The following is an 18,175-nucleotide window of genomic DNA, read 5'->3' on the forward strand; positions in this document are numbered from 1 at the left end:
ATCCAGCATGAGAACAAATATACATGTAAAATACACATACTCAAGTCTTTTTAAAAGAAGTCTGTTTTATAGGGGACCAATTATGCGCCTTTTTACAATATGTAAAATATATTATATCCAGGCCCGGATTGGCTAATCGAGAGGACCGGGAGAATTCCCAGTGGGCCGGTCTGTTTTTTGGCCGCGAGGGCCGGTGTCCCTAGCTCCAGAATCTGTTGCTCTCAGCAGTCACACTTTTTAAAAATTATTTATTTATTTACTTGACCACAGCTTTCTTTTTTATTATTTTTACAGCTCTGCTCTTTTTATCTATTTTTAGCCATTCAATGAGCAGCTGTTGTGGTACAGTGGTTAGCACGTTAGGTTATGACACTGCCAACCCGGGTTCAATCCTCTTTTGAGTAACATTTTTTTTTTCCATTTTTATTGTTAAGACATATAATACTGTAAGGGTTGTTGAACATTTGAAGTTCTAAAACAGCTGTTTTCTCAAAAAAAAAAAAAAAAAGACGTGATAGTGTAATTAGAAACTGAATTGGAAATGACCTTATTTTAATATAATCAGTGGTGAACTGAGGTGGGCCGGTCTAAGGCTTGAAACTCTAGGGCTGAAAAAGAGTCCCACTTCGTCCCTGATTATATCTGATGTCCCTAAAGCGTGTATGTGAAGATTCAGCTCAAAATCCCATACACATAATATTTTAAACTCTTTGAAACTAATCAATTTAGGCTTTGATATAAAATGTGTATGTTTTACTGTATATAAATGTGATGATTTGCTGGTTATATTCACACACTGTTGCCTCACAACTGTGTTTAAACCACTTATAAAAGTGCTTTTAGCATAAAAGGTATTCTTTAAAAAATTTACTATATTTCTTTCCAGACAGACCAAAAGAAACTAGAAATATTAAAAACGTTTTTGTTGGCACAACTGACAATTAAACATTCTTTAAATCCCTTTATATCCCTACATTTTTTATTTTTTTATGTTTTAGAAGTTTTTTTGTACTACCTGATTGCACTCATCGTTTTTACCGATTCTATTATTATTTACTTATTATTTAATTATTTACTCAAAAAAATGTATATATATATAATTAAGTAGAGAAGCATATCAGAATCAGAGTTTTGAAAAGGGGAAGAGATCATGCAAATTGGACATGGCATCTACAAAACACTGGACTAAAATATTTTGTACTCAAAAAAAAAAGGGTAAAATTATGAACTTACATGACTTGACCTTTTGGATTAATGGAATTAACAATTTAATTTATTTGAAATTAGTTATTAAAACTATTATGTTTAGAAATGTGTTGCAAAAATCTTCTTTCCATTAAACAGAAATTTAGAGGGGAATTAATTAATTAGTTAATTTCATTAATTCTGATGTTAACTGTACAGTATATATCTACTCAAATCTTTCCAAAAAGAGTCTCTTTTAAAGTCTCTTTAAAGGGAACCTATTATGATCATTTTTGCAAGATGCAAGTCTCTTGTGTCCCAGGAGTCTGCATGGCATCTATATTTTGTACTCCGCATAAATACCCTCACCCTTCACAAATCTCTCTTTTAAATTAAATTTTTTAATAGGAAACTATACAATATTATACTTGTGCATATACATTAAATTAGTCAGTACTAAAGCCAAATCTGGAGCTTATCTAACAAAATAACTTACGATTATGGTAAAAAAACTAGTGTACCCAAACTTACATGTTAGAGCAAAATATTAAATACAAATTTTAAAAAAAGAGGAAAAATCAAGAGAAGTAAAAAAAAATGTAACAAATTTAGATGAAATTTTGTAGGATGTAATTTTTTTTTCTAATTTTTGCTAGAATTTAATTGCATTATCTTTCAATTTCTTAGTATGTTTGTTGACTAAAATATTATTTGAATAAATATATCTGTTTAATAAATCTGTTTTGTTTAAATACACCAAAATACATTGCTTATATTCACTTAGAAATGGAGAAAAATATTCAATATGGGCTGTACTCAATTATGCTGAGCACTGTATATATACGATTTTTTTCTCTTTTTAATATTTCCCAAATTATGTTTAGTAGAGCAAGGACTTGTACAGTATGTCTGATAATATTTTTTCTTCTGGAGAAAGTCTTATTTGTTTTGTTTTTTCAGCTGGTATAAAAGCAGTTAATACTCATTTAAACCCAATTTAGGGTTAATATTATTAGCCCCTTTAAGCTACATATTTCTTTTTCATTGTCTACAGAACAAACCATTGACATAAAATAACTTGCCTAATTATCCTAACCTGCCTAGTTAACCTAATTAAGCCTTTAAATGTCACTTTAAGCTGTATAGAAGTGTCTTGAAAAATATCGAGTAAATATTGTTTACTGTCATCATAGCAAAAATAAAAGAAATCAGTTATTAGAAATGAGTTATTAAAACTATTATGTTTAGAAATGCGTTGAAAAAAATCTGCTCTCCATTAAACAGAAATTGAGGGAAAAAACAAACAGGGGAGTTAATAGATCAGTGGTGCTGATAATTCTGACTTCAACTGTGTATATTATATATATACATTGTAACTGTATATATATATACACACACACACATACATACATACATACATATATATATATACATATACACACACACACACATACATACATACATGTAAATAAATGTAAATGTACATTTAAATATTGTGGTTAACATTTGGAAGGTGACATTATTTACTGTACATTACATCTTTGACAGAATTCACAGCTCTTTTTCCCATCAAAACTTTGTATTTCTTTATTTTGTAGTTTAATAAAATAAAAAGAATTAAGATCTGAGAATTAACACAAAAAAACTGAGGTTGCATATTAAGTTTAATGAAATCAAAATTTGGTGAACAGTCCCTGAAAGATTCTTTAGATGGGTAGGGAGGTGAAATTATGACCTGCATAACACACTCAACATGATCCATGATATTGACCCTAAAGCCAGAGGCACTTACACTAGCATGAATTACATCATAAACAATCAGAATAAACAAACTGATCAAGCAGAAGATCTGTGTATGACCACAATCTTCAATGCACCAGATACACCCAAAAAAAAACTACAAACAAAAACCTATAGCTGCATTACATATCAGCTCAAACACACACACAAACACACACACCCACACAGTCTCTCATGTTTATAATAGTGTTCAATCAATACCCGACACACATGAACAGCCAGCAGTCGAAACCACCACAGCCACACAAACATTAAAAAGCCACTGTCGCATTAAGCCTCCATATCCATCCTTTAACATGTGCTAGACATGAACCCAACAACCTCCCTGTATTTTTTCCTTCCTGTATCAGCGCCTGCATGTGTACCACTCCTATCATTCATTCATTTCCCTCTCCACTATAAAACAGCTCGCCCACACACTCACACACACAGACACACACCCCTCAGGCTTCCAGACCAGCGGAGAGTATCAGCCATGAGCGCAAACAAAAGCCTCGCTCCACTTCGCCTTCAGCCTGATTCATTTCAGCATCATTAGTTTGGTGCGGCTCAGACAAAGAGAGCCGCGTGCTTGATTTATGATAAATTATGCTAATCACATTCGACTCCAGCAGCATGTCAGTTAACCCAATCACAAGCCGGCTGCATTTTGCACACACGCTGAACGCTAAAAACAAAATCTTTTCTTTTTTGGTTCACACACCCTCAATTACCTGAGACGATGGCTCTTGTATTGGCTCCTCTTGCCGTGTATTGGGCGTCTGGTGAAAGGTAGCCCTCTTTATGTGTGCCGTCTTTCTCCCAGTGTCTGGGGCCGCTCAGCTCTGCATCCCCCCTGCCATGAGGAGGTGTGTGTGTGAACGTGTGCGGAGGGGAAGCCGCACTGGGGAGATCTGCCTCTCTCTCCTCTCTGCCTAAATACCCCGCTCTTCCCCTCTGCCCACTTTCATTATTGGCTGGAATTGATGCAGCCCCGCCCTTGCCGTGTGCCGATTGGCTGAGCGGCTCTGCTGGGGGCGGAGACTGGACATCAGGTGTGGGATTTTCCCCACTCTCTGTAAGACTGAAGTAGCGCACTCCTCTCTCATAGGCCGGAAGCGGAGCGGGTGCCGTCTGATTGGGCGAGGCTTGAGTGGAGGGCGGAGCCACGGGCATCCCCATGCGAACATCTGCGGTCATTGATGGGGAAGCGGATGCTAGCGTGGCAACAGAGGCCTGGGCGGTGACGGCAGTAACAGAGCGGACCAGTGATGCGGAGAGAGGCTCCAGCTTCATGCTCCCATTTTGCAGCTGGAGAGATGGAGAGAGATGAAGGGGGGAGAGAGAGAGAGTAATAGTATTTTAGGATGAGGTTTATATGGTGTTCACATTTCAGAGGTCAGAGGTCATATGCAGGACGCACGATTCAGAGGCAGCTTGCAGAGATTGGATGTGCTTCGCATAGCAATCAGTCTCATCTGTAAACTTCTCAGGCATGCAGCAAACTATTTTTCAACATCACCATCATCATCATCATCAAGTTCTGGCCATTTATAATACAAGACAACACACACATTTTCAAAAGAAAATGTCTGATGGCTGATTTGCTCTCTTTACAAGCACAGTGGTATTTATTTAATTAAACAGTTCACCTTTCAAAAATGATATTGTCACTGGTGTTTAGAGTAACGCATTACAAGTATTAAGAGTTACATGATAATATTACTGTAACTAACGTGTATTAAGTAACGCATTTGTTACGATTTTAAAGATGGTAAGTCAAGGGGAAGGAGAGTAACATTAATTTTGGGTGAAACACATAAGCAACACACAATATCAACAAAAGAGGGACAAAATACCAAGACTAACTAAATGCAATAAAGTGAGTTTATTTACAAATAAAATGATAATAATAAAAGCAAAAATATGTATATAGGAAAAACATTAAATATTTACAAGGATACATTGAAATTTAGACAACAAATGGGACATGAGACATGAGATGAACAGATAGATGGGAGAGTTAGAGAGATGAGACACGGGCGGCATCCAAATAATAGAAATAAATCAAACAAAACAATCTATTGGCCCAAAATCTACCCTAACTATCCAAAAGAAAAATATAACAGTCAAAACTTTTAAAAATAAGTCATAGGCTGCGTCCGAAACCGCCTACTACTCAGTAGGTACTGCATTTGAATTTAACCGTACTACTCGGCCATTAGAAAAGTAAGTTCTATACATCATGATTGTGAAAAGTATGAATGGAATTCGGACGTACTACATCCGCCATTTTGTCATGGTCACGTGACCTACCTGCGTCAGTTGCGTCGCTTTACTTCCATTCATGAATTCTCTCGCGGGGCTTCATGGGATAGCGCAGCATGCATGGGATGCACACTCCAGAATCTCGCCGGAAGTAGTAAGTCATCCAGGTACTTTTCGCATACTGATTTTCGAATTCTAGGAATTCGGACACACTACTGGGCTCGCATACTGATTTTGGCGTACTATATAGTATGGAAGTATGCGGTTTCGGACGCAGCCATAATAATTGAGTTATTATTTTTTTAAAATAGAACGTGAGATTTTTTTTTAAAGGTAAATAAAGGTTCTACAGCGCATTGTTAATTTTAGAACTCCTCTATTAAAAAAAGAAAGAAAGTAAAAATACGTTCTGAAAGAGATCAAGCCGCAGCCTGGTAAGAAAAAATTTGCGCAAAAGTATCTCAAAATTAACGTAACTCATCTTTACTTACTATAAATAGTAACTACGGCCGCATTTACACTGCACTGTTCAAGTGACTCAATTCCGATTGTTTTCTCCCATGTAGCACAGATCAGATAAGGCCCATGTGCGAGTAAGCAGGAACAAATCACATGGATTCCGATTTACTCAAATCAGATTCAGGCCTTGTTCATATGTGGAAATTTATCTGATATGAATTGGATCTGTGTTCTCATGTCTGCAGTTTAAGCAGGTAGATCGGATTTTCACCTGTCAATGCGAGTCGCACGTCATTAAAAATCGTAGGGAATGACGTCAAGTCTGACACTTTCATTTCAGAACCATCTTCAGCAGAGTCCCAAACCTTAAATCTCAAACATGAGCACTTAAACAGCTTTTATATTGTCATATAGCACAGGTATTTAAGCATGTTAACGAGAGCGAGAGAGCACAATGTCCGCCACGTAACCAATATAAACTAATATAAAACTAGTGCATACATCGCAAAAGAAGCTGGACAAATGAGAACCTTTCTGTCATAAACCACAATAAAACAGCTTATTATAGTACAGATTACATACAGGAATAGAGAAAAGAGCACTCTTTAATTATCAGCTTTTTTTTTTTCCCTGGTCATTGCGCCTTTGCCGCGTACTGTGTAAATGCAGACGATCAGATACGAGTCACTTTTAAAAGATGAGGTAAGCAGGTCAGCAAAAAATCGGATGCAGTCACAAAAATCGGAATTGACCATCAAGATCTGCAGCCTATGTAACACAACTAATATCTTTTTTGGGGGAGTAACTCAATATTGTAATGCATTACTTTCAAAAGTCTTTCTCCAACACTGGTCATCACTTGTTTGGAGCTAGTAAGATTTTGTGCGAAAATTCAAAATGATTTTGTTGTGTAGCTTTATAAATGCACCGTCCATGCAACTTGCCTAGCATGGAAAATGTGGTACAATTTATTGTTTGTTGATTGATTTATCCATTCATTGGTTGGTTGATTTATTCATTCATTGGTTGATTTAATTTTACATTAAATGTATTATTAATAGTATTTTGATGTACTTTCAACTGTTATATTAAGTGGCATTAATTGTTCACCTTAAGCATAATAATGCGAGCAAGCAAAATAAACACTGAAAAGTTTGATGTCACACAAACTTAAAATGACAATTTACGTTACATGCCATAAAACTTAATTGTGTTTAGAAACAGTAATCAGAGTGTACTCTTTTCACACTTACAGTGCATTTGGAATGTATTCATTGCACTTTTTTTTTATTCTAAAATGGATTAAATTCATTTATTTCCTCAAACTTTTACACACAATACCCCATAATGACAATGTAAAAAAGGGGTTTTTAAAACTGTTGCAAATGTATTAAAAATAAAAAACCTGAAAAATCACAGGTACATCAGTATTCACAGCCTTTGGCGTGGAACTCTAAATTGAGCTCAGGTACATTCTGTTTCCACTGATCATTCTTGAGATGTTTCAGCAGCTTCATTGTTCACCTGTGGTCAATTCAGTTGATTGGACAGGATTTGAAAAGGCATACACCTGCCTATATAAGGTCCCAAAGTAGACAGTGCATGTCAAAGCACAAACCAAGCATGAAGACAAAGGAATTGTCTGTAGACCTCTGAGACAGGATTGTCTCGAGGCACAAAGCTGGGGAAGGTTACAGAAACATTTCTGCTGCTCTAAAAGTTCCAATGAGCACAGTGGCCTCCATCATCCGTGAGTGGAAGATGTTTGGAACCACCAAGACTCTTCCTAGAGCTGGCCAGTATTCTAAGCTGAGTGATCGGGGGAGAAGGACCTTAGTCAGGAAGGTAATCAATAACCTGATGGTCACTCTGTCTGAGCTCCAGCTTTATTTTGTGGAGAGAGGAGAACCTTACAGAAGGAAAACCATCTGTGCAGCAATCCACCAATCAGGCCTTTATTGTAGAGTGACCTTGCGGAAGCCACTCCCCGCCTGGAATTACCAAAAGGCATCTGAAGGACTCTCAGACCATAAGAAACAAAATTCTCTTGTCTGATTAGACTAAAGTCAAACTCTTTGGAGTGGATCCCAAGCGTTACGTTTGGAGAAAACCAGGCACCGCTCATCACCAGGCTAATACCATCCCTACAGTGAAGCATGGTGGTGGCAGCATCATGCTGTGGGGATGTTTTTCAGCAGCAGGAACTGAAAGACTAGTCAGGATAGAGGGAAAGATGAATGCAGCAATGTACAGAGACATCCTGAATGTAAACCTGCTTCAGAGTACTCTTGACCTCAGACTGGGGCGACGGGTCATCTTCCAGCAAGACAATGACCCAAAGCACACCACCAAAATATCAATGTAGTGGCTTTACAACAACTCGGTGAATGTCCTTGAGTGGCCCAGCCAGACCCCAGACCTAAATCCTATTGAACATCTCAGGAGAGATCTGAAGATGGCTGTATACCGTCGCTTCCCATCCAACCTGATAGAGCTTGAGAGGTACTGCAAGGAGGAATGGGCAAAAATTCCCAAAGACAGGTGTGCCAAGCCTGTGGCATCATATTCAAAAAGACTTGAGGCTGTAATTGCTGCCAAAGGTGCATCAACGGGTATTGAGCAAAGGCTGTGAATAATTATGTACATGTGATTTTTCAGGTTTCTTATTTTTTATATATTTGCAACAATTTCAAAAAAATCTTTTTTCACATTGTCATTATGGGGTATTGTGTGTAGAATTTTGAGAAAATAAATGAATTTAATCCGTTTTGGAATAAGGCTGTAACATAAACAAATGTGGAAAAAGTGAAGCTCTAAGAATACTTTCCAAATGCACTGTAAGTGTACTCTTCCACTTAATTCACTTAAGTAGCCTTGTATTTATTTAATATTACATTCAGGTAAGATATGAATTTCACTTCAAGTCTATATTAAATACAAATGTTTTTTATTTATCTTATTCTGTAGCATTATTTAAGTTTTCCTAAAGTTTCTTCTTTGCATAAAAACTTTGCTTAAAATGTTTTCCAGAAGAACAAAGCCATATAGGATGAGGTTGAATAAATGACAGTCAGATTTTTTTGGGTAAACTGTTTCTTTAAATAATTAATTTATGAGTAAAATGTAAAAAAAAAAAAAAAAAAAAAAGTAGAATGTAGTAACTAGGATGATCAATTAAACAGAGCAAAATCAAATAAATTGTAATGCAACTCAGCACTACACATGTCCACTAGGAAAGTGCAAGGTTGTTGAGGCCCCAGCAATTAACCAATCAGCAGCTGCTGCCAAGGCAAAGCTCCCCCTGATCAGCCAATCACAAGCCTCAGTACGGACTCTCTTACTTGCTCGCCTTGAGGACCAACAGAATCATTAATCACAGCGGGTCGACCTGTGAGACTGGATGGATCTATGTCTTTTGCAAGTTCCTGTGAAAAGCACAAGGTCTCTAAAGTCAACTATACTTACTAAGACAAGTTCTCATATCTCTTGAATCATCTCTTTCTAAAGATGAAGGGCATGTTTTCTTCACTCCTAAAAACTAAGGATTCAGAGGGTTTTTGTAGTGATGCCTTAGAAAAACATTTATGATTAAAGGAACAAATCTTCATTATCTTTAACCTAAACATTCTTACACTGTAAATAATCCTCTGTGGAATGAAAAGTTTCCATTGATGTGAATATATATATATATATATATATATATATATATATATATATATATATATATATATATATATAGAGTCGAAGTTTTAGCCCATAAGAAATAAGATATTTTTCGATTATTATTTTCTTAAGTGATGCTTAAAAGAGCAAGGAAAATTTCACAGTATTTTTCTTCTGGAGACAGTTTTTTCTTATTTTTTTGTTTGAATATAATAAAAACAGAGTATTAATGTTATTAATATTATCTTAATTGTTTGAAGATCAACATTATTTGTCCCCTTAACACATATTTTTACTGACTGTCTACAGAACAAACCACTGTTGTTCAATGATTTGCCTAATTACCCTAACTTGCCTAGTTAACAAACCATTTTAAACCTAGTTGCACCTTCAAATTGCACTTTAAGAGGAATACTAGTATCCTGCAAAATATCTGGTAAAATATTATGTATTGTGATAATGGCAAAGATTTAAAAAAAAAGCAGTTATGTGAAATTTATTATTAAACTAATATGTTTAAAAAATGTGTTTATAATGTTCTCTCCATTAAACAGCACTTGGAAAATATTTTATAAAAGTATTACAATTTTACAAGAGGGCTTATAATTTTGCCTTTAACTAGATACTGTACAGTGGGGAAAATAAGTATTGAACACATCATGTTTGTTCCTGGGAAAAACATTTCTAAAGGAGCTGTTGACACGGAATTAAACCAGATTTAGGTGAAAACCCAAACAATACAAACATAAAAAAAACTGAAAAATATGTGTAATAACAATGGAATGACACAAGGAGAACACACTGAACTGAAATTTAATTAGTACTTTATATAAAAGACTTTTTTGGTGATGGCAGCTTAAAGACCCCTCTCATATGGAGAATGAAGTCACATGAATTGCTCAGGTGTGAGTTTTTCACAGAATGCAACAGTGTAAAAATCTTGATGGTTCTGTGAGTCTCGTATATTAAATCTGATCTTTATTTTGTATTCTCTATCGGATTGAGATCATGTGATTGGCTGAGCCATTCTACAGCATGATTTTCTTTCTCTGAAAGCATTTGAGAGTTTTCTTGGCTGTGTTTTGGATGATTGTCTTGGTGAGTTGTCAACCCTGGTTTTATTTCCATCATCCTGCTAATGTAGATGTTGGACGGAAGCAGCTGATATTCATTTGAATGACGAAGAGCAGAGGGTTGCTCAGAGGGTCGCTAAATACAGAGAGATTTCAGCTGCAGTCTGGGCTTTCACTGTCTTTCTACACCTCCCTTTCTTCATGTGTTCATTACTTTTTCCCTGCATCATTTCATTTTATTACACATAGCTTCATTTGTAAACTAATTAGTTTTGTTTTCTTTGCATATATGGATTTATTTGGTTGTAACCAACATCCAGGGAAAATTTCAAGTCAACAGCACCTTTAGAAATATGTTTTCTGAGAAAAATAATGACGTATTTAATACTTATTTTCCCCACTGTATTTTAACTTAAAGGGTGGCATCAATAAAAATCACAACGAAACTCCATATTTGTGAACTTGTTCAGATGGAAAAAAAGAGGGAGGCCCTACCTGATCAACCTCGTCCTGAGTGATTGGCTGGGTCTGAAAGCGGGTGTTGGCCCTGCGCTGGCGTGTGTCGGGAAGAGGCCCATTTGCTGATTGGTCAGTAGGTTGTGACAATCGATTAAATAACGCCATCTTCTCAGCCAGACTCAGTGCTGATAGGTCTGGCTCATCAGGCCCCGCCTCCTTTTCTTCAGGACCCACCTCCTTCAAAACATCTTCTTTCTCCTGCTCTTGATGGGCCGATTCCTGCGCTGATGATGCCTGCAGACTGGGAAGAGAATTATAAGTTTATGCTATAGTAATGCAGAGATCAGGGCGTGGCAGTGGCGCAGTAGGTAGTGCTGCCGCCTCACAGCAAGATGGTCGCTGGGTCGAACCTCGGCTCAGTTGGCATTTCTGTGTGGAGTTTGCATATTCTTCCTGCCTTCGTCTGGCTTTCCTCCGGGTGCTCCGGTTTCCCCCACAGTTCAAAGACATGCGGTACAGGTGCATTGGGTAGGCTAAATTGTCCGTAGTGTATGAGTGTGTGTGTGAATGTATGTGTGGATGTTTCCCAGAGATGGGTTGCGGCTGGAAGGGCATCCGCTGCGTAAAAACTTGCTGGATAAGTTGGCGGTTCATTCCGCTGTGGCGACCCCGGATTATTAAAGGGACAAAGCCGACAAGAAAATGAATGAAAGAATGCAGAGATCAGTCTGTCTGGTTTTCCTGAACAGTTGAGGCATTTTATAAATGCAGCAGCTGGAAAATTAGGTGCGTTGGGTGTTTCCCAAAAGTTTATCTATATACATTCATTAGTTTTCCTTCAACTTAGTCTCTTATTTATCAGGGGTAGCCACAGCGGAATGAACCGCCAACTGTTCCAGCATATGTTTTACGCAGCAGATCCCCTTCCAGTCGCAACCCAGAACTAGGAAACACCCATACACTCTCACATTCACACACGAAGGCCAAGTTGGTTCACTCAATTCATCTGTACCACGTTTTTGGACTTTGGGGGTAACCGGAGCACCCGAAGGAAACCCAGGGTAACAAAGAGAGAACATGCAAACTCCACACAAAAAATACAACTGGCTCAGCCGGGACTCAAATCAGTGATCTTCTTGATGTGAGGTGACAGTGCTAACCACTGAGCCACTATGCAGCCTATCCATATACAGTACAAAGAAATGTCAAACCACATTCTCTTACTGTGATCCACTGATTCTTTAGATAATGATCTGGCAACCTAAGGACTGCTGAATGATCAAGTGGAGGACAGGTGGTACAAGGGGCACAACTAAAAGATGCCACATCCCAAATCAAATCAAATCACTTTTATTGGCACATCATCAGCAGCACGTGTGCTTTGATGAGTAAAAATCTAATCTTATTGGAGTTTTACCCACATCTGAAATTTAGGCAAGTTAATTGGGGTTGTTAATGATTAATTTCTTACATATTCCTTAAATTGTATTGCAGATAACTTCTTGTCCTACTATTATTATTATAGTAAATTCAAACATTAAATGTGATAGTTGACCCAAAAATAAAAACTGTCAAAGTTTGCTCTCTATTAACACTCTCATAATTTACTTTCTTTCTTCTGTTGAACACTAAAGAAGATATTTTGAAGAAAGCTGAAAACCTGTAACTATTGACTTCCATGGTATTTGTTTTCCTATCCGCTTTTTAAGTGTGATGTCACGGGAAGTGGTTTCCAGGTCCAAGTGCTCTATCAAACATTACTGGGAGGCTCAACAAAGGGAAATTCAAGAGTTTACACTTAGCTGATTGATTATAAAGCACAACTGGCATGATGTTTCAGGAGAGAGCCTTGAGCTCATAAGATCCTCAAGCCCGAGCCTCCCTCCCATTGCAGGGCGAGAGGGCGGTTTGAGCTCAGGTAGATCTCGAGAACTCCCCTGCTATAGTAGTGAATGAAAAGATAGTAATTGCTCTTAAGATATAACTACTTACTAGAAGCATGTCTGTGGGGCTGATTTGGATTAGTCAATTAACTTAAACTGCATGTTTTTGGATGGTGGAAGGAAACCAGGGGGCCTGAGGGAAACCAACATGCGCACGGGGAGAACATGTAAACAGAAATGTTGGCTGGCTTGGTAAGGACTAGAACCAGAGACGTTCTTGCTGTGAGGCAACAGTGCTGACCACTGAGCCACCGTGTCACCTATATAGGAAATGAGGAGGAGTAGGGGTGGAAGGGAGGATTCTTCAAAACAAAGATGGCTGTAGAATGGAACTTCGTTTATTTATAGTGACTAAGGAATCATCTGATTGGTGAATGGTGAATTGGCTAACACATGACCAGCTGTATTCAATCATAAGCATGTGATCCTTTCGAAATTAGTTTATAAATAAACTTCACTAATATCTATTTACAAAAAGACGTAATAATTTTGACTATCTGATGGCCAGAAAGTAAAATATTTTTTTATAAATTTCTAAAATATTGGTGTGTGATGCAACAAATCCAGTTGTGTACACCATGATTAGATATGAAATACACTTTAATGTGTCATATGACTAAAAACATGATCATAAAGGACTATTTTCCCTATTTAAATGAGCTTGGACACAGAAACAGTGTTTCATATGTCATGACTTAACAAGTGGATACTATGGGAGTCAAATAGTACAGGTTTTCATCTTTCTTCAGAACATCTCTTTTAGTGTTCAACAGAATAATTTACCAATTTAAGGTGAGTGAATTTTATTTTTTGAATGAACTATCCCGTTAAGCTTCACCCACAAGATGGCAGACTGAACCAATCATATAATATACAGTAATCTTCACCAAATTTTACCAAGAGTTTAAATCACTGCATCTTTAATTTATAAAAAACAAAAACACAAGACTCAAATACATAACGTGTGTGATTTTGTATTTAAATTCAAGTTTACAATTTAATTCATGCTTTCCTTTTACCTTTCTAGTTTACGTGATTTTTCCCACCTCTGCCTCACTTGTACAACTGTCAGACGAGTGACACCTTTGACATTTGGGTGTGCATGGACAACGCAGAACGTGTGTCTATTTACAGCTGCTCTGGTGACCACGCGCTGATGCAAAACACCCAAAACATCTGCACATGCTCAAAAACACATTCATATACTCTTACTTTTCCAGACACTTGCTCGTATTACAAAAACACAGGCCTGCAGAACCTCATAACTGCATGCCAGACATTCTGTTGACACACTTCTAGTCACAATTTCCAACAGCGCGTGAACGTAAAGTCACCAGAAGATGGCGCACTTGAAGTAAACATCACCACTGAGGCTGGCAACATTTTGAGGATCCATTCAGTCCATGCACCGGTGAATGAATGAACCAATCTCTTTCTTCAAAGCTTGCTCAGAGTTTTCTATTTACAGTATATGAAGCCATACTGTTAATGAAATGAAATGCAGTGAAATTCTTTCACAACCACTCGCGACCTTAGAATAATACCAACAGTAACAAAAATAATAACAACAATAATCAAATTTTTGGAGAAATATGAAAACATGCAGGCCAAAATGTCCTAAATGATCATGCACACACAAACACATGCAAAATATGCATTGAAATGATACCTGAAGCTAGTCATGGATGTGCTGACTACCGCAGGACTGGGGATTCTGGGAGCAGTGGTGTGAACAGGAATGACTTGAGAAGGGGGAGCAGGAGAACTTTAGAGGAGGACAAAACAAACGCAATGGTAGAGTGAGGTGAACAACAATTAGGAGTGAAAAAAATCTAAAAGTCTTTTAGAAACAAACCAGTGATTATGGGAATGTGAAGGGATTCTAGAGTTGGGGGTACATTTAGCATGTTCTAGATCAGTGTTTCCCAACCCTGTTCCTGAAGGCACACCAACAGTACACATTTTCAACCTCTTCCTAATCAAACACACCTCATCAGAACATTACAAGAGACTACAAACCTTGAAGGTAATAGGTCAGATAAGAGAGACATCCAAAATTTGTACTGTTTGTGTCTTCAGAAACAGGGTTGGAAAACACTTTCCTAAATAAACCTATCTTTTTTATTATTATTATTTGACGTTTGTGTGTGTAGTTAGTGACATTTTTTTTCATGATAACATCAATCTAAAGACTCCAACTAAACCTATTTTTCACCATTTCTTTCTACTGATTCATAAATTCAGATTCAGTTATCATGAAATGATTAAGTCATCTTTTGGTTAGTATCTTGAGCTAAGAAAGAGTAAAAAGGTGTTTAAAAAGTCTTTCAAGATGTTAGCAGAGATCATGGGAATATGAGTGGTCATAGATGAACATATGTAATGTATCTGGGATATTCTAGAATTGCGGGTACATTTTGCATCTCCTAAACCTACAGTTTTTGATCTTATTTTACGTTTGTGTGTGTATTTAGGGATATTTTGTAATGAAAATAAAAACCTAAAGACTCTAACTGTCCCTACATTTGACTGTTTCTGCCTTCTGAATCATACATTCAGCTTCATTCATTATAAAATGATTAAGTCATCTTTTGGTTAGCATCTTGAACTAAAGCACAACATTGAGAAAAATGTTATTGTTAACTATACGAGTTATATTAGTTAAACAACAATTAGTAACAATAAAACGTTCCCTATCACATTTAAGCATTTTAGATTCAAAATGTATTCAGGTATCCACCCATCAATTTTTATTCTTTCGCTTAAAATTTAAGAGAAGTTTCATGGAGCTTGTTACCAACATAACAACTGACATTGTAAAAATGTCAATACAGAGCCTTAAATACAGCACAACATAAAGATGTGCAAATGAAAAATAGTGACAATGTGTGACTATAAGAATTGAGCAAAGAAAATGTAAAAATAATGCAAATCTCAAAAAAGGGAAGGGAAAATTACGTTTTGAGAATTAAAAAGTAAGTTTGCAAACATAAACAAAGAAATGAAAATTAAAATCAAGCATTGCAAAAAAAAAATGGACGTTTTTAAAATTACAGTATTAATTGGTACCGAATTCAAGTATCTTAACAACCCTAATATTATATATATATATATAATATATTTATATGAGCAATATCACACGAGTAGCAGTGCGATATCGCACTGCTACGAGTGTGATATTGCGTTTATACAACAGTTGGACGGCATAATTGTGTATATAAAAACTAAATCAAACATGGAGAGTCTCAAAAACTCTTTTGTATGAGGAACTACTTTCTTCCGGATTCAAATCACAAGCTGACAGTTAAACAGTTGAGCGTGCATCTTTTAAAATTTAGAGCTTTAGTGTCTGCTTTTTGCTGGCTGTATGTGGGCGGAGTAATACACAAAGGGTAAAGAGGCTGTAGGAGTTCTGATATTGCAGAATATCGCACGGCTATCAGCCAATCAGATTTGAGAACCAGACAGAACTTTTTTTTTTTTTGGCAAAATTTTTATCCAGCTTTGCCTTTACGAATCCCCTCAATTCAACTGCATTGTACATCCATGAGTTTGCAATGCAGTATTCACTTTGCACATCTTACTCCTGCATGTTTTTGCTTCATTTTTGCTTCAAAATTCAAACGGTTTTAAACGGTGTGAAGTAAACAGAATTATTTTTTTCCCTATACTGTAAGTTCCTTATGCCAAATGTATCTTCAGGCCAAACAAACTCAAAGATTTTAGGAATGAGAAGATGATATGAAGATTGGACTTTGCATCACAAAAAGTAGGAAAAGACTTACGTAACAGCGATGACAACTTCTTCAGTTGTAACTGGTTGTGTCCGTGAACGGTCCTGTGCTCGTCTGAGTCTTCGCTCAACGGCAGCATTACGTGACCGAGGTTTGGGTACAGTTCCATCCGAAGTCTTCTCCAGCTCCTGCAAAACAATAACACAAGTAAACAAAGGGGAAAAAGCTCTTTTATACAACATTAACTCATTCATTTTCCTTCGGATTAGTCTTAGGCTTTATTAATCAGGGGTTGCCACAGCAGAAAGAACCGCCAACCTATCCAGCATTTGTTTTACGGCAGCGGATGCCCTTGCAGCCACAACCTAGCACTGGGAAACACCCATACACTCTTGCCTTCATATACACTACGGCCTTTTTAGTTTATTCAATTCACCTATAGCACATGTCTTTGGACTGTGGGGGGAAACCAAAGCACCCAGATGAAACCCATGCAAACTCAGTGAGAACATGCAAACTCCACACAGAATCGCCAACTGACACACCTGGGGCTCAAACTAGTGATGTTCTTGCTGAGAAGACCCCACATTTAGTCATTATTAATGTTCGTTTATTAACAAGTTGTGTGTGCTTCAGAGAGTTTATACCCTGAAAAGAGACCTCTTGGCTGCCACGCTCATTTTGGCACGTTCATCCATTTTTTCCTCATCCACTGTAAAATAAAAAGGGTTACCTTAGCTTACTAAATACAAACCTTGTTTACAGATGTTACTATGTCTAAATTATAGCTGCCAATATTCAATTCAAATGTGTTTGATTTTGACTCACAGTTTGAATGTTGAAACTCTGGACTAAGACGCGACCTGAAGACGTACGCACAAAAGAGCTACAATTATTGACCTTGATTGAACTATGATGGCATGATGACAACAAAAAAAGAAAAAGTAATTACATAGAACAAATGCAGATTATAGAAAGCACATTTACTGCAATGCTTTGGAAAATGTAATCCATAGAAAAGACATAAGGCAGTGACAATTTACCTCTACAGATAACAAATTGGTAGTGTCAGTTTTTTGTACCTATCAGACTCCATTCTTTCGGCTGATGTAATTGGCTGGGTTCTAAACCTCTCAGATGATTTCCTGTCATCACTAGGGGAAATGTAACGTCTGGGCCGACGTGTTCCTCTGTCCCGGTCCGGGCTAACAACTGGATCAGGCTCTATTGGAACCTGGTCTCCTTTAGACTCCCTTGACAAAAAAAAAAGGTTGTATTAGTTTAGAGCACGGCCTCTAAAGCAATATTTGGGGAGGAGGAATACCTGGGACTTTCCCTGAGAATTTTTTTCATGCTCAAAGAAAAAACTATGAGTTCCCTAAAAGTCTATCCAAAAAGGTTAGTCAACATCCAATCGTTTGACATACCAGAATACTTAAATTGAGCAATAAATTCACAAAGACACAATCGTTATTTTAGTTATGAACATATACCAGATTGGTTCACACAGAGTAAGGCACACAGAGCAAGGCATGGTAAAGCTCCAGCAGTTTGAAAACCTGACATCCAAGCTAAAATACTGCTGCCCATATAATTAGAGGCAATGCCATAA

At 37.1% G+C, this 18,175-nt stretch overlaps 1 protein-coding gene across 51 annotated transcripts in view; it reads right to left on the minus strand.

Moving 5' to 3' along the window:
• svilb (supervillin b) overlaps positions 1-18,175 on the minus strand; it is a 125,124-nt gene that overhangs the window by 42,280 nt on the left and 64,669 nt on the right. For 26 of the 51 annotated variants that reach the window (NM_001443373.1, NM_001443371.1, NM_001443372.1 and 23 more), the window contains 7 exon segments: positions 3,699-4,275; positions 10,923-11,187; positions 14,499-14,594; positions 16,615-16,751; positions 17,211-17,275; positions 17,392-17,426; positions 17,646-17,816. In NM_001443373.1, the coding sequence (NP_001430302.1) occupies positions 3,699-4,275; positions 10,923-11,187; positions 14,499-14,594; positions 16,615-16,751; positions 17,211-17,275; positions 17,392-17,426; positions 17,646-17,816 (1,346 nt within the window). 51 annotated transcript variants of the gene reach the window in all.

This window comes from Danio rerio, chromosome 2 (assembly GCF_052040795.2).
Source record: "Danio rerio strain M-AB ecotype USA chromosome 2, GRCz13ab, whole genome shotgun sequence".
NCBI classification, from domain to species: Eukaryota; Metazoa; Chordata; class Actinopteri; order Cypriniformes; family Danionidae; genus Danio; species Danio rerio.